The 22,871-nt window shown below is 30.3% G+C and overlaps 1 protein-coding gene across 5 annotated transcripts in view; it reads right to left on the reverse strand.

Moving 5' to 3' along the window:
• Positions 1-22,871, reverse strand: part of LOC142334265 (long-chain-fatty-acid--CoA ligase 1) — a 225,250-nt gene that overhangs the window by 26,526 nt on the left and 175,853 nt on the right. For 4 of the 5 annotated variants that reach the window (XM_075382162.1, XM_075382165.1, XM_075382163.1 and 1 more), the window contains 3 exons: positions 15,859-16,059; positions 6,602-6,819; positions 2,541-2,691 (listed from right to left, as the gene is read on the reverse strand). In XM_075382162.1, coding sequence (XP_075238277.1) covers positions 2,541-2,691; positions 6,602-6,819; positions 15,859-16,059 — 570 coding nt within the window. The remainder of the gene's footprint in view (positions 1-2,540; positions 2,692-6,601; positions 6,820-15,858; positions 16,060-22,871) is intronic. The other variant, XM_075382166.1, reaches the window with a different exon arrangement.

The raw sequence follows: 22,871 nt of genomic DNA on the forward strand, positions 1-22,871 counted from the left end.
AAAAAAACAAATCATGAAGATATCCCTATTGAGTAAAATAATGTCTAATTGACAAGATACTAGCAGGATTTTGATCTAGTAATAATAATAATGATGATGACACCTCACCTTCTATTTCTATTTGACCAATAAAGTATAATTACAGACAAATTTCTTTTGCTTCTCAGTAACAGTGTGGTACCATTTTCCAGATATTTCATAATAAAATTCTGAAAGTCTGTGTCAATCTAAATTTTGCTTCAAACATAGATACCAAATAAATTTTCAATTTAGTATTGACCCAACAATGATCAATTTTTATTTGGTAATTTTTTTAAGTAGATTTTTTCTGGGTCTGATCATTTTGAAGATTAAAAAAAAGAAAACAATTTTAAATCATTTGATAAACAAAGTAACTTAAAATCTGAACTTCTGGATAAGTCTGACCAAACCAAAAGAATATCATGCTCTTCTTGTATTTATTTGATATACAATAACTTCATTAAATAATTAATAAATGCTTAAATTTTACTATAGAAAATTTTAGGGAATTTAATTCTGAGAAAATTGGTGTAATAAAGTGTATGAAAAACAAAAAAATAATTAACTTTTATTTTTAAAAACAAAGCAACAGAAAAATGTTAAGAATTTGTAAAAATAAAAAAAAAATAAAAATTTTTTTAGTACAATAAATTTAGAGCTTTGAAAAAATCAATATACTTTAAATTTACTTCTTAAAAAAATATTCACTGTGGTTTACAGTACTGTATTAATTTACAATAAATGTTTGAAAATTTCACCACTGATATCAATATGTCAGTGGTTTTCCTTTTCAACTCATTTCCTTACATTTTCTGCCCCCAACCTAATGATATCTTTGCATTCCTTGAATAGGGCAGCAACATTGAGAATGCAAGCAATCTGTTAATCCCAAGTGTCTACTTTTCGCTTGTATACCTCACATTTCATCCATTCCCATAAAGAGTAATCTAAGTGAGTAAGGTACAGTGTCTTCTTTCTTTACTGTTTAGCCTCCGGTAACTACCGTTTAGATAATTCTTCAGAGGATGAATGAGGATGATATGTATGAGTGTAAATGAAGTGTAGTCTTGTACATTCTCAGTTCGACCATTCCTGAGATGTGTGGTTAATTGAAACCCAACCACCAAAGAACACCGGCGGTATCCACGATCTAGTATTCAAATCCGTGTAAAAATAACTGGCTTTACTAGGACTTGAATGCTGGAACTTTCGACTTCCAAATCAGCTGATTTGGGAAGACGCGTTCACCACTAGACCAACCCGGTGGGTCAAGGTACAGTGTCTAGATGGCCAATTTACCACGCCTCTACATCCAATCAATTTACCCAATTTTTTCATCTTAAGAATTATCTTACTTTATTCATGAAATGTATTGGTGCTCCATCAAATTGATAGTACATTTCTGTTTGTTCCACCTATGTGAAATTTTCAAACACTATAAGAAATTCATTGTTTAAAAATGTCAGCTACTTTTCCTCAACATAGTCAAATCCTTCTCATCAAAGCATTATTTCCTGGGTTGACCCTACTTTCTCCTGATGAACAGCCTGTTTTTAATATAATTTTTGTTATTGTTATAAATTTTATTATTTATTATTGTTAATTGTTTAGTTCTAAGGTTCGAGTCCTTGTAACGGAAGTTGCTTTTGTATGGATTTTGAATACTAAACTAGATACCGGTGTTCTTTGGAGGGTGGGTGGTTTCAATTAACCACATGTCTCAAGAGTGGTTGACATGAGAGTTTGTACCAGACTACACGTTTACCATTACATTTACACTTAAAGCACTACATCTGCAACTACGACAGACCTGGCAAGCCAGTAGCGGTAATTGTATTTGCCTACGCACACACCCTGACCCGGTAGTAGCTGGAAAACTGGTTGGAGAAAACAACAACAAGGATTCATAACAATATCAGCTTTCATTATAGAATATTAGTTATTTAGGCTGAAATTTTACACATACAATATGTAGGTTGATAATTATGTCTATGACAATAGAATTATTATAAACAACATCAGGGAGATACAGTTATCTCCTAGCTAATGTTATAGAGTTTTTTTTTTAATTCTTTACATCCAGCCTTACAGACCCAGGCCCATTTGTAGTGAGAAATGTTACAGAAAATAGAAAAATGTCACTAACTTAGAAGCATTAATTTAGATAATGTTGATTTAATTCTCAAACAAAGAATAATATTATTTTTTGACATCATTAAAATCCAGTATTAACGTTTAAAATAAGTAATGATGTACAATAACTATTGAGAAGAAAAATAGAAGGAAAATGTTAGTAATTTTTTTCTAGAATAACTTCTCAGAGATGTGGTAGGTAGATATAAATGTGTATTATTTTGGTAGAGGGTAACCCTCAGTAAAGAAAATCTGATTACTCTTTGTTGCAGTCTTAGATGTTAACTACATCTGAGAGTGCCATCAAAGAGCTCTGAGGTATACACTTGCAAATGGAAAGTCAAATAAACTATTCATATCTTATAAAATAAGTTTATAAAACTGACCAGGCATCCAAGAGCACATCTTGCGAAGGTGAGGACATTACCGGCAAGTGGTGCTGATCCTACAACCATTAATCTTAAACGACCTCCCATACCTTCTTGCACTTTTCTAAAGATAAGCTTGTCCCAGAAACTGTTTTTTCTGATTATACCTCTGTGAAAATAAAAATATATTTTTGTTAATATATTCTTGTATAATGTGTATTTAAATATAGATATATTTAAACTAAAAAAAATTGTTACTTCTGTTTGAAAATAAGAAATTTTAAAACAAAAATTAACTCAAGGGTCCAAAAAAAGGGAAAATTATGGATAAAATTTTTGTAAGGCTTATTATAAACAAATCAAAAATAACTTTTTGTTTACTTAAATGAAATTTGGTATTACCCAAATTTCACCAACTCATTTGCGAGAGTAGGGCTATATTGGTATCCAAAACGTAGCATTTTCATAAACAGGCCAACACTTTTCATACATGGGTCATACTTTTCTGTGACTGTTGCAGTAATTTGACTGAGCGAAGGAAACCCTTTTTTAATTAGACCTTTTGGCATTTCATCTGTTTATTTGTGTGTAGTAAAGTAATACAACTGCATTACAAATGAATTTCTTGATTTTACTACAGTTTACATTAAGGTTCTTTACTGTTATACAGAATGGTATATGTATGAAGTTTTCTCATAAAATCTTCAATTTTAAAGTGGCAGCTGATACTTTCTTAGATGAGATGGATGGAGAGATGTGGAGGGAAAGTTTCTATTGTTAAGCCAATGATACTTGGTCTCCCCATCATTCCTGACATGACCAACTCTAATATTGAATAATTATTTTTATATTAAAAAGCAGCAAATTAAGTACTTTACTTATTAAATTTTATTCTATGTTTTACTCTGTTTGTCTTGGAGGCCATTGTTCTAATGCAGTATTAGAACATTACATTATCATGCTTTTTTAAGTACAATATTAAATATTTAATTTCATTTTTTATAATTTTCATCTAAAGCATATTGTTAAAAAAAACTGAAAAATTAAAAAACCAATAATAAGCATTTAGTTGAAGTACCTCCTTGATCATCAGTCAGAAATATCCATTATCCCCGGAAATAGTGCTTTATGATATTTCTAATAGAGATTATTATTTTTTGGACTAAACTTTGAAAACTCTGTTTTGTGTTTCATTTGATTAACTTCTTTATTGATTCAATTTCAATATAGAGCTCAGTTTGTTAAATTCAGTACATAATGAAAGAGGTTTGCAGTTCACAGAACATTATAACATTATTAATATTTGAAGTTGATGTAGTATAAAGAATCAATGTTTGGTTTTATCCATATTTAATTCCAATTTCACTTACAGTATAGTATTGTTCAGTGAACTGCAGTACTTAACTATGTTTCAACTGTAACAGTAATTGTGTAGTATGAAATTTCATCTGACTAATGAATAAAAAGTAATGTGCTGCTAATATTTGTTCTTAATATGAAGGGAACTGGTATCCTCCAACTAACTGTCTATTACATCTCTCTAGTACTGTCTAGGCTTTGTGTTAGCAACTGAGTTTTGCAGTGAAAATAAAATCCAGTGAATTTTCAGATGATAGCTGTGGTTACATCTATTAAAAAACATCTATCACTTACCATCTATCACATTTTATTAATATATAATGAAAATTAAAAACTGTGTAGTAATGCTGGGAAGACTCACAAATGTGTACATGTGCATGCACACGTGCACACACACACACACACACATCTGTATAAATATGTAATGTGAATGGCTACTTATGCTTGTTAATAAGAACTCTATAAAGATACATTAGTTGTGGTCAAGGAGACTTCAAAAGACAATTTTTTTTTCAGATTGTTTCATGGTATTAACTCACACTGGAGATCTGAAAATTGCCCATACAAGTAATAATAAAAAGTTTTTAAACAAATTTCAGACAAACTTTAGAAAATAAACAAATTTTTCTAAACTAGTAGCTGATTAATAGAAAAATAATTATTCAAATTGTTCAATTCTTAAAAAAATGTGCATAGTACAGAATTTAGCAAACAACTTATTGTGAAAATCACCTCAAATTCAACACACACCTTTGATGGCAATACTTAGATGGCATTGAATTAAGATGACAACCTAATATATACAATCTCCAACAGTTCATGACAATCATTATGCTTAAAAAATTAAACATAATATTTTAAAACAAGTTGTATAATTCCTGTTATTTTTACATTTTGCTGCAGTAATGAAGCAAATATGAAATATAACTCATTATAATAAACTGTCTACCAGAGTACAAGGAACATAAAGCACTCAACAATATTAACAGTTAATAGACAAACCGATTTATGTGAAAATAAAAATTAATAACTGACAATTTAACAAGTCTGACATCTGTGTAAAAAGAGTACTCTTAATGTTATATGAGTGAAAAATTTAATTAGTATAATTATAGTGCTAGTGCTATGAACACTACATGGTGTAATCATAAAAGGAATTAATCTGATTTCTATATGGTAGATATTATCATCCGTGAGGTTGCTTATTCTATCATTCTTATTACTTAGAATTATTATATGTTTGTTTATTTTGTGTAATGTTATGAATAATATTAACATAACATTAATAAATAATGATAGAAAATGAATCAGTTTCAGAATATTATTATCTAATCCCCACAATATTGATAACTGAAGGTGAACATTCAACGGGAAATTAACCCAATTGACGACAACGTTTTTTGCGTCAGACGACTCTTAATATGATCAGTCGAGCACAAAAGTGCATCGATGTCCAGGGTGGTCATTTTGTAGCAATAAGGTAGATCAATGCAACATTTAAATTACTTTTTATGATTTTCTTATTTAATTTATCGGTATCATTCATAAAATTTCATTCCAACATAACCTACCGATTTTGTAGCGCTTACGTTATGGGTTCGGTTTTATGTTGCTCACTCTGAGTGTGTGCATATATATATAGTATTTGTTTTATAATCAAAATCAACTTGAACAACCCAAGTTCAGAATTACAAAGTAAATGAAATGATACACCTTATTTTTTCTTCTCTTTATTCCAATAGCACTTTCGTTGGTAATGGTAAAAATAGTAAATTAGGTTTATCTAATGTTGCTGACTTCCTTAATAAAAAAATTCTGCGTCTGATATTCGGGAAATTTGGAAATCAAGAAATTTAATTTAAATAATAATAGTGAAAGTTTGGAAATTTTGGAGAGATTTTATATATGTAAGTACAAATGAATTTCCAACTTTATCAACTTTCAGACAGTTTATGTTGATGACACTTATAAAAGCACCAACAGGTGGCAGCACGTTTTTAGATAAAATAGGTATAATCAGAATGTTTATAAATAATTTCAAATCCACTCAGTGATGTAACATTGGCTGGCCAGGTTACATGGTATAAATTTTCTAATTATTTTAATTTTAATTTTTAATTCTTAATTGACATTGTATTTAAGTATATGTAATTATTTTATTTAATTGACTTCATGTTTTGTGTATATGATAGTAAATTTCATATTTTAATTTTTATTCTAAAAAAAAGATTGTTATGTTTGATATGTAATTTTTTATATACAACTGATGATGGGATCCCGCAAAAGTGCTATTGGAATAAAGAAAATAAAAAATAAGGTAAGTGTCATTTCATTTACTTTGAAATTCTGTACTTGGGTTGTTCAAGTTGGTTTTTGATTATAAAAAAGTACAATATATTGGCACAGAGGAATAAGGGTCTTATAAGTATTGACTTTAGAAAAATCATATATATATATATATATATATATATATATATATATATATATATATATATATATATATATGTGGAAAAGAGCATGAAAAGTTGACTAATAGGCCACATGAAGTTATGTGTATATTAATTTTATTTTTCCAATTTCACGCTAGAAATAAAGTAATAACCAACATCAGCAACTAATGAGTACATGATAGTACATGAGTGCAACTAAAATTATAATTGAATAATAATGGTGATTGTATGAAATAATGATGAGATATATCAATCTGAAAATTAACAAACCTTTTTATTTCATTTTCCTTTGCACTCAATGCCATATTGAGCAGGACTCTTTTAATAAAGGAACTTCCTATCTCATTATTAACTTTATCATACATACGATTTAATAGTCTTGGTACTGCTGGCGTAACTGTTGGTCTCAGTGCTTTCATATCATCAGAAAGCCGTCTTATATCTCCTGAGTAAAATCCTACAGCACCACCAACTAAATACATTCCATTCTGCAAGAAGTTATAACATATTGTTACTTATTTTACAATATATAAATTAATACAAAGATTATATGGTAATATTGTGAACTAAAGGTTAGCAGCTATTTTCGAATACAATGTAAAAAGTAGTGTTAAATAGTTGCTTGGCATACCAGTATCCATTTCTCTAACATGATTTCATCATTTTTAATGATTTAAAGAATTAACTGTAAATACTAATTACATAATATAATTATGTATTTGTTTTTCCCTGAACTATAAGTTCTTCATCTCATAGGGCTATAGTAAATATAGTGGTAAACCAAAAGTGTTTCACAGGCTAGTGATACCCTAGAGGGTAATATACGAGTTATCTCTAAAGTAAAGACCGTTTCATTTTAAAAAAAATTATTCTGAAAACTTTATAAATATTTTTTTTAAATTTCTCTTAAATTACATACCTGATACTATTTCTCTATATAATCGCCACATGAATTAAGACACTTATCGTAGTGATACACCAGCTTCAATATACCTTCGTCGTATTCTTTGGCCGCCAGTCCATTTTGCCGCTGATTAACTGGTGATTGAGATGACGCCATTCACTTGACTGCCGTTTCTCTCTGGCGTGTAATATGAAATCCATGTTTCATCGCCGGTAACGATTGAATTAAGGAACGCATTGCCTTTTTCTATGTAGCGCATCAAAAATTTCAAAGCAGATCCCATTCAGATTTTTTTGTGACGTTCCGTTAAGACGTGCAGCACCCAACGTGCAAAAACCTTTCTGAAGCCTAAATGAAAAATGCAACCGATAACAGCTCTTGAAACGTCAGGAAAAAGAAGGGCCAGGTCGGAAGTCGTTGAGCGACAATCTTTTCTGATTTCATCATCGACGCGTTTCAACAAATCCTCGGTGATTATCGAGGGCCTCCGTAACGTTCCTCACCATGCACATTAATTCTGTTATTTCTAAACCTTTTACACCATTTCGGACATTTCTTTCATTCATTACATTATCACCGTATACATCAACCAACTGCCTATGAATTTCAGCTGGATTAACGTTTTAATGGTTTAGTAAACGTATGATTCCACGTATTTCTCAGTGTCGGGCAACATTGATTTTCCGATTCATTTTATAACGTAATAACTCACAAGTAATCAAAGATACTACAATGCGACAACTTATAGAAAACAATACAGAATGTATAATACTAGCGTCGCCATGAACAACGCAGGTTCGCCAATCTTAAGGAGAGAAATTTCCCAGCAGTCTTTATTTTAGAGATATCCCTCGTAGCTAGCATTTTGTCCTCTATCTTTAACTCTCCCAACAGTAATATTGAAATGATTATTAGACTACATTGTTATAAAAAAAAAATCTTTAATTTACAAAATTTCAAGTCTTAAGTCAAACCCAGGAAGGATTGCAATGGCACTACTCTCTCTCTAACCATACTATACTATACTAGTACTAGTTTTCTTTAGGAAAAATACAGAGTGATTTTTTAGTCCTGTTGCCCAATTTTACATATAATTTAAGAAAGGGAAATTTAGGTGGAATAAAAAATGTATTCGTTACTTACAAAAGAGATTTAATAAAAAGCTATTACTTACATAATTGTTAAAGAATATGCTTAAAATGCCCACCCCTTGCGGTTATGCACGCACGGACTCTTTTCAGCATATTAGCAGAAACCTTTTGAAGAGTTGCATTGGAAATATTCGTGATTAAGTAATATTGTAATATTGACTTAAAGTTCATCAATAGTGTGAGGATTGTTTTTGAAGGCCTCGGACTTAATATAGCCCTACAAAAAGTAGTCAGGAGATGTGAGGTCTGAGGACCATAAGCCCTTGCTTATTATTCGATCATCAAAGAACTCTTGCAGAAAATCCACGGTTTCTCGAGACGTGTGGCATGTAGCGCCGTCTTGCTGAAACCAGCAATACCGTTCTTGAGGTTCCAGGAGGGACACAATATGGCGCACAATATTCCTGTATAGTTCACCATTTACTGTCTATTCGAAGAATATGGGTCTGACTATACGATGACGAGATATCGCACACCACACACCAATTTTTTCAGGATGCAAAGATTTGTCTTGTAAAGTGTTAGGATTTTCAACCGTCCAAATTCGACAGTTTTGACTGTTCACGTAACCAACGAGATGGATCCAAGCTTCATCACTAAAGAACACTGTGTTTAAAAATTCAATTCCGTTATCATTTACGAGAGGCCTAATCCAACGGCAATATTGCAATCGCTTGTTTAAAACTGGAGGCTGAAGCTCTTGGACTAATCGTACGCGATACGGATACAATTTCAATTTTTTAGCATCTTTCTCAACACTCGAATATGACAAATCAACTTGCGTGAAAAGTTTTCATAAACTTTTCCGTGAAGAATTGAGTAATCTTGTTTTTACATTCTCTAAAACGCCATCTGTCAAGCGAGTTGGTCGACCACTACGTTTTCTGTCGCAAACACTACCTGTCTCTCGAAATCGGTTTGCTAGGAAATTGACATTTTTTCTGGCGGAGGAACACCAACAAACTTAATTTGAAATGATTATTTTACACTCGTATACGATTTCGTAGCAAAATATTGTTCAAGAATTAAAACTAGTTGTTCTATGGTAAAAGACATTCTGTTCGCAACACGACCGGAAAAGGGATAAAAGTTTACACAGCTCAAGGAGAATCAACTCACACTGCCGTATCTATACCGGATTAGTAGCGCTACCAACTTCGTGTCACAAAATAAAATTTCCCTTTCTTAGAAAAAAATTACCAGACATTAACAATTGGGTAACAGGACTAAAAAATCATCCTGTAGTTCCATAGTCTGAAACAGTCAGCATACAGAAATCAAACGTGCAAAATTAGTCCAAAAGATTAAGCAAAACAGTAGTTATTAATAATGACAAACCTTGAAGAAGAAGATAAAGTAGAAGAGCCTGGCAATTTTTGCTATAAAAAAAAGATTTCATAGGATATACTGAAATCATAAAACTGTGCTGCATAATAAATCATTAATTTAATCTAATTTTATAACATTTTATGTAGATTTATGGGGTTTCTTTCACGTAATCATTAAGCCAGGCTATAATCTAAAAATAGTTCCATAATAATTTATTTTCACTATTTTAAGAAATATCTGTAATATTTTTTTAAAGAAAATCTCATTTTTGAAATGAAATGCTGTACTTGAAAATGGAAATATTATACTGTTCATATTGGTTGCATTTATAGCTATTTAAAGAAATTGCTATTTACTAAAAAAAAAGTAAGCAGATTAGTTATGGCTTGTGCATCAGTATTTCCAGGTACTTTTCCATTCCAAATTAGTGTGGTGTTGCAGGATAAAAAGGAGGGTTGTTTGAAAAAGTAAAAGCCTTTGGGCAGAGAATGGTGACTAAGGAATTAAGTGAGGAGAGCTTATAATTAAATGTCTATTACTGCAAGGAATGGAATGCATACTACTATTATGAATAAGTTCCTTAAATATCTCCTTAAGCCATGGCTGGAAAAACTAAATTTATAATATAAATTTTAAGACATAAATGTTCGAAATCAATTATTATGGACTGTACTTTCTGTTACAGAGCTAAAGAAAACAAAAATAAGAAAATAATATTTGTCTATACATCATTTGTATTAGTAAAACGTAAGAAATTAAATAAATTATCACATCTATTATATGAAATGTAACCATAAGTATGTGTAATATAAATGTAATAATTATTCCCCAGTGATTGAATTATTATTTATTCTGATGAGAAAGTTTTCAGTTTGACTGACACTTGTGTCCTATCAATAAATGTTTTTCAGTAACAATATAATGCACATGTAATTTACAAATATATGTCTTGCTGTCATTTATATAAAAAAAATAAAATAAAATTTGTTGGCTTTATTGGCTAAGTTCTGCACGAAAAGCCACAAGAAACAAACTACAATGTAACAAAAATAAATTCACTCTAACTGATGCTCAGGTATTAACATAGGTTGTAAAATATATATGCTAGATAGATGTTTCTTGATCAGAGGACAGTTATAAACAGAACAATGGAATTCCGGTATATTTAAGGAACAGGCACATTGAACTGCACAGAGGACCCCATATCATAGAGCACAGTCAGTGTATTAAAAACTATTAAAGAACTGTTGTTCCATTTCAGGAATAATCCATCATCAGGATCTTCTGGAGAATCTACCTTCTAAACCAAGGTCTGTTAAACAGTTATTCATTTCTAAAAAACTGCAAGCTTCTTCAATTATGAGAATGCTATGAATTGAAGAATCAGGTATAATAATCTGGGCATATTGTGTAGATGAAATTCTGTAGAAAGCAAGATTCAAAGAATGAGTTTTGAATGGGGAAAGGTTGCTAAGGCACCTGATTTAATGATGTAACCTGAACAACTAAAACCTTGAATTAACATTAGCAGTGTTTTGAGCACATTACTTCTATTTATTAAAAAGTACACTGTACAATTTTATACATTTGTATATTAACAGAAGAAACAAGACATTCTTCAAACTACAAAGTAAAATGTTAAAAGTTTAAATAAAACTTTTCTTAAAATAAAATAAACTTAAATAGTACTTTAAGTAAAATAGTGAAGCATTCTCCTCAATATTTACAAGTTACAGATCTTATAAAATTTACAATAAAATTGTACTATTGTTTTGGTCTTCAGTCATTTGACTAGTTTGATGCAGCTCTCCAAGATTCCCTATCTAGTGCTAGTCGTTTCATTTTGGTATACCCCCTACATCCCACATCCCTAACAATTTGTTTTACATATTCCAAACGTTGGCTGCCTGCACAATTTTTTCCTTTTACCTGACCCCCTAATATTAAAGCAACTATTCCAGGATACCTTAATATGTGGCCTATAAGTCTGTCTCTTCTTTTAACTATATTTTTCCAAATGCTTCTTTCTTCATCGATTTGACGCAACACCTCTTCATTTGTCACTTTATCCATCCATCTGATTTTTAACATTCTCCTATAGCACCACATTTTCTAATCTCTTCTTCTCAGGTACTCCAATCGTCCAAGTTTCACTTCTATACAAAGCGACGCTCCAAACATATACTTTCAAAAATCTTTTCCTGACATTTAAATTAATTTTTGACATAAACAAATTATATTTCTGACTGAAAGCTCGTTTTGCCGGTGCTATTCTGTATTTTACGTCACTCCTGCTTTGCCCATCTTTGTAATTCTACTTTCCAAATAACAAAATTCTTCTACCTCCATAATCTTTTCTCTTCTTATTTTCACATTCAGTGGTCCATCTTCATTATTTCTACTACATTTCATTACTTTTGTTGTGTTCTTGTATATTTTCATGCGGTATTACTTGTGTAGGACTTCATCCATGCCATTCATTGCTTGTTATAAATCCTTTTTACTCTGCAAGAATTACTATATCATCAGCAAATCGTATCAACTTTATCTTTTCACCTTGTACTGTTAATCCAGATCTAAATTGTTCTTTAACATCATTAACTGCCAGTTCTATGTAAAGATTAAAAAGTAACAGGGATAGGGAACACCCTTGTCGGACTCCCTTTCTTATTACGTCTTCTTTCTTATGTTTTTCAATTATTAATGTTGCTGTTTGGTTCCTGTAAATGTTAGCAATCGTTCTTCTAACTCTGTATTTGAACCCTAATTTTTTTTAAATGTTGAACATTTTCTTCCAGTTTACGTTATTGAATGCCTTTTCTAGGTCTATAAATGCCAAGTATGTTGGTTTGTTTTTCTTTAATCTTCCTTCTAATATTAATCTGAGGCCTAAAATTGCCTCCCTTGTCCCTATATTTTTTCTGAAACCAAATTGGTCTTCTCCTAACACTTCTTCCATTCTCCTCTCAATTCTTCTGTACAGAATGCTAGTTAAGATTTTTGATGCATGGCTAGTTAAGCTAATTGTTCTGTATTCTTCACATTTATCTGCTCCTGCTTTCTTTGGTATCATAACTGCAACACTCTTTTTGAAGTCTGACGGAACTTCTCCTTTTTCATAAATATTACACACCAGTTTGTATAATCTATCAATCGCTTCCTCACCTGCACTACGCAATAATTCTACAGGTATTCCATCTATTCCAGGAGCCTTTCTGCCATTCAAATCTTTTAATGCTCTCTTAAATTCAGAACTCAGTATTGTTTCTCCCCTTTCAACTTCCTCTTCTTCCTCTATAACACCATTTTCTAATTCATTTTTTCCGTATAACTCTTCAGTATATTCCAGCCACCTATCGACTTTGCCTTTTGTATTATAAATCGGTGTACGATCTTTGTTTAACACCCCAAAAATTTATGTACCCCAAAATTTTACTTAACTTTCCTGTATGCTCCATCTATTTTACCAATGTTCATTTCTCTTTCCACTTCTGAAAACTTTTCTTTAATCCACTCTTCTTTTGCTAGTTTGCACTTCCTATTTATAGTATTTCTTAATTGTCTATAGTTCCTTTTACTTTCTTCATCACTAGCATTCTTATATTTTCTATGTTCATCCATCAGCTGCAACATATTGTCTGAAATCCAAGGATTTCTAAAATTGTACATGATGAACTAAAATAGCATTTTTACAGTACTTTAAAATTAATAATAATTTTATATTTGTAAAAAACTAACCATAAACTTAAGATGAGACACTGTACTCAGTACAGTGTTATAACATGAGTGTTTTGAAACATGAGTTTCAAAACTCATCTCAAAAAAGGTTATAATCATTCTTGTTGTAATACTGAATATTTTAAAATTCAAATCTAAAATAATAAAGTTTGTGAAAGGAGAAAATATAACAGATGTTGAAGAGTTTACATGAATAAGTTATAAACAATGTATTATGAATGGAAGATTTCAAATTCAGATTAGCTTAAGAAAGTAAAAACTTTAATGCTTAAAACTAGTCTGCTACTATCAAACACTGATTTGGAGTTATCAAGAAGTTCTTAAAACCACCTAGTTGGAGTATAATACATTATGTCAGTGTAACATAGGCAAAGCATAAAAATCATGAAAGGTGTTAAAGGAACACAATGGTTATGGCTTTTAAATTGTGGTACAACAGAAATACGTTGAAAATTAGATGGAATATTGAATTTGCTGTGATAATTTTTGAAGATTTAATAAAAGGAATAAAAATTTGTTGATATTACATATATTACAGAATTCGGGATTAATTAATACCAAAAGGAATGGAAGAATGTAAAAATTATAATGAAAGATAATTATATAAATATGATAATTATATAATAAAGATAATTATGTAAAAAATGAGTACGTAAGAGATGGGATGGAGTGCATCAAACCAGTTAAATAACTGTGATCAAACAGTAATATTACCTAGAAAGAAGTACAAAAGCAGTTGAGAAGTATGTTTTGGATATATCTTACATTTATTTATTGTTTGCATGGCCAGGAAAATTGCAATTACAAGATCAATGTATGGTATGTCTGTTGGATACCCAAATAAAATATGAGAAAAGGAAATATGGGTAGGTGACTAAGCAGTCATTAATCACAAATGAAAATATAAAAATGATAAATTAACAATTCCCTATTAGACATTTCTGTGACACCTATAGTTACTAGTAATAGGAGTAAACAATGATTTTTGCTAGTGTCACAAGATATAGGAAATAACTTGATTAACATATTTTTAGCACATATTATCTTGTTATATCAAGTGAGACATAGCATTTTTCATAATATGAGATTCATTATTTATAAATAACCATAATTGAGAACTTAGTCTGTAGTAGCTAAAATAAACAAATAATGTAATATCTATTTGACATAACCCTTAACGTTTAAGGAATGTAAAAACTCTGGAAATGAAACATTACATATATTTTTTGAAAACAATAAATTTTGAGATCTTAAATTTTCTTTATATGTGTCTAAACTAGTTGTAATTATTTGCCAAATTAAATCAAAATTTTACATTTTGAGTTCATACAATTCAGTTAAAATTTCTGTTTAATAGATAATTGGATGATATATAAGTAGAAATGACTAGCTGTAACATTTCATAATAATAAAAATTCATTCTTTTGTAGTAAATAACTTCAAGAATTATATTCATTTATTTTCAATCTGGTAACAAATAATAAAGAGTTTTCTAAATTTCATAAAATGTGTGCCCAAAGAATTCCATGAATAATTCTAAAATAAATGTACAGAGTTCAGTAGTCATGGACATTTAGTGGTGAGAAGTTGTGATTTTATATTAAAATACTAACTGGTATTGTTATGTATAAATTAAAATATGTATCACACAAGTTTTTATGACTACATTCACTTCACTATGGACTGACTGCAAGGTGAAGCAGAGAAGTAATATCAAATTCAGCATCAAACTCATGAACTCCACAACAGAGATCTTTGAAATGGTCTGGCAGACTTGTAGCAATGAAGCAATGAAGTGGGTAAAATTTTCTAAATGCAACTTGCGCTTTAAGACAGAAAGACATCATTGGAGCACAAACAAAAGTTAGGGCGACCTTCACAAGCAAAACTCCCAAAATGTGGAAATATTAGGCAGCTTTTGAGTGATAATTGTTGGGTCATAATGGAACTGTTGCACCATAAAGGAAATTTCTGAGTCCTCTGAAGGATATTCCTCCTTCAGCATGGTTTGACAACCATAGTGCAAGAGCAATTGGAAGCAAGATTACAATACTGCTATCCATCATGAATCACATGAATTTTTGACTGCAACATATCCCCCAACATACTCCCCACCTGTGACTTCTTTCTGTTAGCCAAGCTCAAGCTGAAGGGTTGCAGCCTTGAAACTGTTCAGGAGATCTGCTGTGACCAAAAATGATGATAAGTATTTTTAAAGAACAGAACTTCTGAGAACATTCCAATGATGAGAGAAACTCTGAGAGAAGTGCATCACTACACAAGGGCAGTCATTACCTTGAAGGTAATGGCAGCCAAATTTAAACCAGGTAGTTTTTTTATGGGTCTTTTTAAGAATTTTTTAACTACATTTCATAAGAATAACTTCAAAAAACTTTTAAGAATACCTCACAACATCTCTCAAGCATATGAGCTAATGGTAGGAAAGAAACCATGACGTCAGTTGTATTAGGTTTATGTTCTCCAAGCTGAAGGAGCACAGCACAGACACCAGCCACTACATTTTTATGAGTTAACATCACGCCTTTTGGGTTTCCAGTTGTCCCAGATGTATAACATATTGTACATAGATCTGAAGGCTGTGGAGGCTGAAAAATGGAATAACAACACGTTAAAATATAAATACAAAATAAAAATAATTAATATCCCATAACGATTGTTACAGTACTTTATATTCTCTATTTTCACAATATGGGTTCATTATATTTTAAGACTGATTAAGGACACTCATTCTGATATTGTTTAATTTACATATAAAATAGTTCTCTCTATTAACATATTTCTATAACTGTTTACATATAATTTTTTTGTAGCTTGAGTAAGAAGAATTTTCAAGTTATTTCGTCAGTTTTTTCTTTTTCCTTTTTTTTAATATTCTTTCATTAAAATGTTAATTAAATAGATGTGATTTGGATGTTTTTATATACATGTTTATCTCATAATTTGGGACTTCAAGATATACAATGTACAAAGTGAAAGAAACTTTTGTGTAAAATAACTCTAAGAAAGTTAAAATTTTTAATAATCAGCTTTTTTTTTGTAAGGTTTACTTTAAATGGACTAACATTAATAATAATAATTATTAACATTAATTATTATTAACACTGTTAATTAATTACAACATAATAACAATAATAATTATTAACATAATTGGATTAATAATAAGTGAATTGAATGTGTTTTGTTGACACACATTTTAAAGCTTGAAATTCTACTGATTTCTTTTTTTAATAGCTGGCATATATTTTAATAGCTGGAGTATTAACAAAGCATTTTCTAAATTAAAAAATTCTGTACTTTTAGAATACATCATTAAAAAGTTACATATATTTTTTCTAAGCAAAGTCAACCTGATAGGGTGAAAAAATGGCAAAATTCATTTGAAGTGGTTATTACTTTCTGTTTAAAAAACTATTGAAATATCAGTACAAATAATAGACTAAATGTGAGTTTATATGAAAAATAACTAAATAAACATTTAATTAACTGTAATAAGAAGTTGACTGACCCTTCGGGACAAGGAGTATAAATTGGATAAATTAGGGCCAATTGCATTTGAACTTGCCAAAATTTATGTGATTTTCATCATTAGGTGGCAATATTGAATCAAATTTTTTTATTTATTGGATAACATTAGATTTTTAATTATTTCATTAAAAATCCCTAATAAAACATTTCTTAATTCTTTATAACTTTTTGCTTTCAGAAACCAAAATTAAATACACATCAAAGTGGTAAAATTCAAATTGTTTGTATTTAAAATGCAGGTCAAAATGTTCACCAATTCATTTATGTTATAATTATTTTGAAAAATAAAAGACTTGTTACTTCTAATTATTAAAGCAGAAATGGCAAAATCTCTTTGTTTAATACATCAAACAAGATCTTTGTTTAATGATTTCATGGATGGGCATTGCTATGAAGAGTCAATATTTTCTTTGTAAGCTACCTCATTTTTCAGAATTAAAGCATAATTTTAACAGCAAAAGACAGGTATTGATGTAGTGTTACAGTGCTAGTGTACAAATAATAGTTTACAATTCTTTTTTTATAATTTGCTTAAAATTATTGGTCTTTTTACATGTGAAAGATTCTCAACATTACTTCAATGTAAGATGGTAATGTCTTGATGATAATGTCCAGTGGACATTTTGAATTTTTATCTGCCAGAAGAACTCCATGCTTTGCTGGTTGAATTCCGACTTCTTTCTGATTCTGTCATATCATGCAGCTTTGTTCTTTTCAAAAATTCATCTCTTCAGATAAATAAGGTTGTTTCAGTTTTGTACTTCCATGAAGTCTGTTTTTTTTTGTACTTGTCTAAGACTGCTTTGGAGCCCCATCCTGATTAAGTTTTACAGTAATTCACCTTTTCTTGTGAATACATATTTGGTGTCAACATTTAGATTAGATCTTTCAGTAGTTTGTAAAATTGTACGCTGTACATCAGTGATTCTCAACCTTTTTTACTCCACGACTCCCAAAAAATGAAAAAAAAAATAAAATAATGAATATTTTGCGACCCTCCCAATCCCAACCTAGTGAAACCAAATTAAAACTATTTAGTTGTGTTGATAGTGATGGGTACATGCATGTATGAAGTGTACAAACATGAACGATTTACAGGTTCTAAATTGATGTGTACGTGCTCCTTGTAATTTGGTCTGCTTGGATAATATTTGCTGTGAGAGTGTCATGTTCGAGTAATAATATGATACAATTGAACATGTGGTGCTTTCAGCAGTATAAAAGAGGTGCAAGGGATTGCAGAAAGTCAGTTTAGTTTCAAATGCGAAGCGTGCATCTGGTGTCCTTATTTAAATTTTTAAAAGTGTAGTTTCATTGAAAATAATTATAATTGAGTTTTCGATTTTTTAGTGTGTGGTCAAATGGTGCAAAATGGATGATGTTTTTTTTCAGTTAGAATCTTATGCAAAATGAATAAAATTGTGAAAAACAAAATGAGCCATCTACATCCAATTAATCGACTGGTAAAAAGACAAGAGTGTACAATCAGATTTATTTAAATTATGGTTTTTACCTAATTGGATAGAAAGTCACAGTGTGTTGTTTACTTTCAAGTCCTCTCTGATGAAAGCATGAAGCCATCAAAATTAATTCAACTCGTGGAAACTAAACATTCAGATCATAAAAGCAAACCCATGGAATTTTTTGAAAGAGAATTATATACTTTGAGAAATCAACAAGCTTCTACCTCAGATCAAGACATATTGATAAAAAAGTACATTTGAAGCATCTTAATCTCGTAATGTTAAGAGTAAAAGATGTCCAAAGCCATTAGATTGGTCTATTGGTGATCACGTCTTCGCAAATCAGCAGATTTCGAAGTCTAGAGTTCCAACGTTCAAATCCTAGTAAAGGCAATCACTTTTATATGGATTTAAATACTAGATCGTGGATACCGGTGTTCTTTGGTGGTTGGGTTTCAATTAACCACACATCTCAGAAATGGTCGACCTGAGACTGTACAAGACTATACTTCACTTACACTCATACATATCATCCTCATTCATTCTCTGAAGTAATACCTGACAGTGATTCCCAAAGGCTAAACAGGTAAAAGAAAGATGTCCAAACACCATGCAGTTGCAAAAAACCTAATATTGTCTGCTGCAGTTGATATGGCCAGTGGTTTAATTGGTGTGGAAGAGGCAAAAAATTGAAAAACATTCCGCTTTCTAACGACACAGTATCAAAGCAAATTGATAACATGCTGGTGATGTTCGAGATCAGATAATTCAGCAAGTGAGTTGCAGTGAATTTTTTAGTTTTCAATTTAATGAATCAACAGATGTGGCAAATATTTCTCAGTTCTTATGTTTTGTGAGATATGAATGCAGTAGAGACAGATCAATAAAAAAAATATGTTGTTTTGGTCATTAACAGGACAATGTCTTTTTAAAGTTTTTTATGAAGCTGCTAAAAACTGTACCATAGATTGGAAAAAATATTACTGTATGTAGTGATGGTGCAAAGGCAATAACAAGAAAGAGTATTGGATTTCTGAAAAATATTAAAAGATCGTCTTATATCCAGAGTGGAATGGTGCACTACTTCTTTCACAGGCATGCTTTTGCTGGAAAATTTCAAACAAATTCTTTGTAAATTTGTAAAAATGGTTAATTTTATTAAAAGTCGACAATTAAAGAATAAGCTATTTGCTACGGTGCGCGATGAAACAGGTGAAAAGAAAAAAATTGCTTTTTTTTTCTCTTTTGGGAAAGTGTTAACCGAGTTTTTGGAATTGTGAGATGAATTAATGATATTTTTCCAGGATAAATAAACACCATTCTCAATGTTTTTACAGAATAATGAGTATATGTTGCTTTTGGCTCACTTATCTGACATATTTTCGCATTTAAACGACTTGAATGTGAATTTACAAGATGTGATAAAAATATTTTATTAATGACAAAGTTCATGCTTGCATTAAGAAGCTTGATATCTGGATTATTTGTATTCAAAACAAAACTTTTGATATGTTTCCACTCACTTCCATTATAGTGAGAAAAATTTGCGTGAAAACACTATTATTCACCACAGTTTGGATAGCATGAAGATACGTTAGCATGAGTTAAAAATTCAGTTGATGGAGTATTTTCCAAAAGATAAAAATTTCTCAAAGAGATGGATACTCAATCCATTAAGTGAAAGCATTACTGCAGCTGCTAAGTTATCAGTTGAGATTCAGGACAAACTCATTGAAATGTCTGCTGATAAAACGTTACAACTAAAATTCACATTTGAAGATTTAGAAATATTTTGGCTTGTCGAAGTGAATAAGGAAATTTAGTACTTATAAGTAAAATGTTTATAATAAATTTTCTTTCTCATAAAATGATTTCATTATTGTTTACTTGTAAATTTATAAGGTAATTTCATGACTCCCGTTGGAGTTGTGACCCTAGGTTGAGAAATGCTGCTGTACATGAATAAAATTGTTGATCCAGATTTCAGAACTGGAATGAAATGTTATTTCAGAAACAATCACATGTTCTGCTCATTAGTGCCCACATTTCTCATCAGTAACCCCTGATCGGCCATTTTTAAAACAATCACTTCACCACTAAAAATTTTACTGATGCATACAACTGTTGCCTCATTGCTTAAGAATCCAGCTGCAAATTTCTTCTGGTGGTTTTAGACTCTGAAATCATAATTCTTCATTTATTTTTCATTCAGCTTTCTCAGTATTCTTCTTAAGTGAAATTTTTGAGAGGCAAGTTCTCCAAAAGTTCACTATTAACTAAGTTATAAGTTTATGCTTCCAAAGATATTACTTGAAAAGGTGTTTTTAATTAGTGAAAATGATTGAAGCTTAAATTTTTGAAAGCAATGTTATTTTATTTCCATTCAGATAAAGTCTCCACAATATATATTTTTTCTTAGCCTACATAACATTCATTATTGTTTTTAATGATTAGTATAATTTTCTTTAAAAATAAATAAATCAAAGTTTTCTGAAAAGTTCCCATTTAATATTTTTCCCATTTCAGTCTATACTTCTCAAGTATATGTTATTTGAGGGATTGTAGGTTAATAGCATTTCCCATTGCAGCTTCACTCATGAAATACATAATCAGAATTTGAACATGAATACAAAAATTAATTCCTCAACAACAAGCTTTTTTTTAATTACAAAAAATTAGTAATTATTCAAAAATACAAAATATCTTTAAAAAAATGAACACAAATAATATGAAATGTGCATCAGTTAAAAAAAAAATTCGAAGGAAAGCCTGTCCAGTTAGTGGACTCTGCTCCCTGGACCCCTCTGTGTATATTAAACTCATTTTGCGAGAACAATAATGATAAACAAAAATTAAAGTATGTTCAGTTTATAATAACTATCAGTGTACTGTAATTTCTTCAGAGCAATAGTTTGACCAGTACAGGACCCAAAACTTTGAGTGATTTGAAGAATGTGATTTCAAAGTAGTTGTTCACCATCTTAAAAATAGTAGTTATAGCTGGTTACCTGTCCTTCATAAGTGCAGAAATGTATTTTGCCCGGTTCTTAGCGTTATCATGTTACCCAACAAATACCAGTGGGAGGTGACCATACTTCATTTCTCATTTTTTAAAAGAAATGGTTAATTACTTTTATTATTTTTATGTTTTTTTTTTTTTTTCAATTAACCGGAGACAGATGCAAAACAGTCATGTCACATGTACAGTAACAGTAGCTTTGTTGATTGAGTTGCCACACTGTACATCGTTGCACACCTTAAAAAATCAAAATTCTAAAAAAACCTGAAAATGGTTTTTAGATATTCATCTGAAGAGTATTTTGAAACCCCGGTGTAGTAAATATCTCATTTAGTATAGTTGGAAATGGGTAAAATTTGTAATCATTGTTCAAAATTTTACCTTTGCTCACCCCTTTCAAGGTCAAATTTTTAAAAACACAGAAATTGGTTTTTTGATATTTACATGATTTACACACGAAAAAATCAAGTTGATATCTTCATTTGTTATTGTGAAATTAAAAAAATAGTAAATTTCACTCTTACTACATTTTAAAACTTTAAACTCGGAATTTCAAAAATTTCTTTCTTGGTGTGCACTTAACCATAAAGGATGTTTACAAAAATTTTCATCAATTTATCTTCAGTAGTTTTTGCTGGGTGTTGATTATCAGTCAGTCAGGACATATTGTTTTATATATGTAGATAGCAGTGATTTTTATCTCAGTTTCAAAATTTTTAGCTAGTAAATTCCCTTTTTTTCTTTTAGAATATGCATGAAAAAATAATAAAGTGAAAAAACTGAGTTTTAATGGGTAATTAATCTTATAATAAAGTTTCCCAAGCCATACGCATAAAACTTTTATATATAGTATTTATAATGTATAATAGTATATGGTCCGATTTGGTTCATATTCAGAATATATATTAGTTATATAAAAAGAAATATTTTTGCAAAAAATGGACCTGCAAGGTGGCGCTGGGGGTCGAGATATTTCGAAAAATTGTATTTATGTTCCAATTTGGCTCATATTCATAACATATATTAGTTTCGTAAAAAGATATATTTTTGCAAAAAAGGGATGAGGGGGAATGAACTGAAGAGGGAAAACGGTGATGATGGGAGAGGTAAAGAAGAAAAAAGGAAAGGTTAAATTTTGTAATGTTCTGTAATGTTCAGTTTTTTAATGTTATATCAAACTTTCACTTGTGTCCATTAATTTATATATATACTAAAATCTAGCAATGACAAAGCATTGCTGGCTCAGCTAGCCCTTTATAATAATAAGAGAAAAAACTAATGTTGACTTCCAACATCTGCTGTTTCTTGTAATAAATGAATGTGATACCATTAAATAAGTAACCTGGTAACGATCAACTTGATCAAGATATACTGGACGATAGTAAAGTTA

The sequence above is a fragment of the Lycorma delicatula genome, chromosome 1 (assembly GCF_047948215.1).
Source record: "Lycorma delicatula isolate Av1 chromosome 1, ASM4794821v1, whole genome shotgun sequence".
Taxonomy (NCBI): Eukaryota; Metazoa; Arthropoda; class Insecta; order Hemiptera; family Fulgoridae; genus Lycorma; species Lycorma delicatula.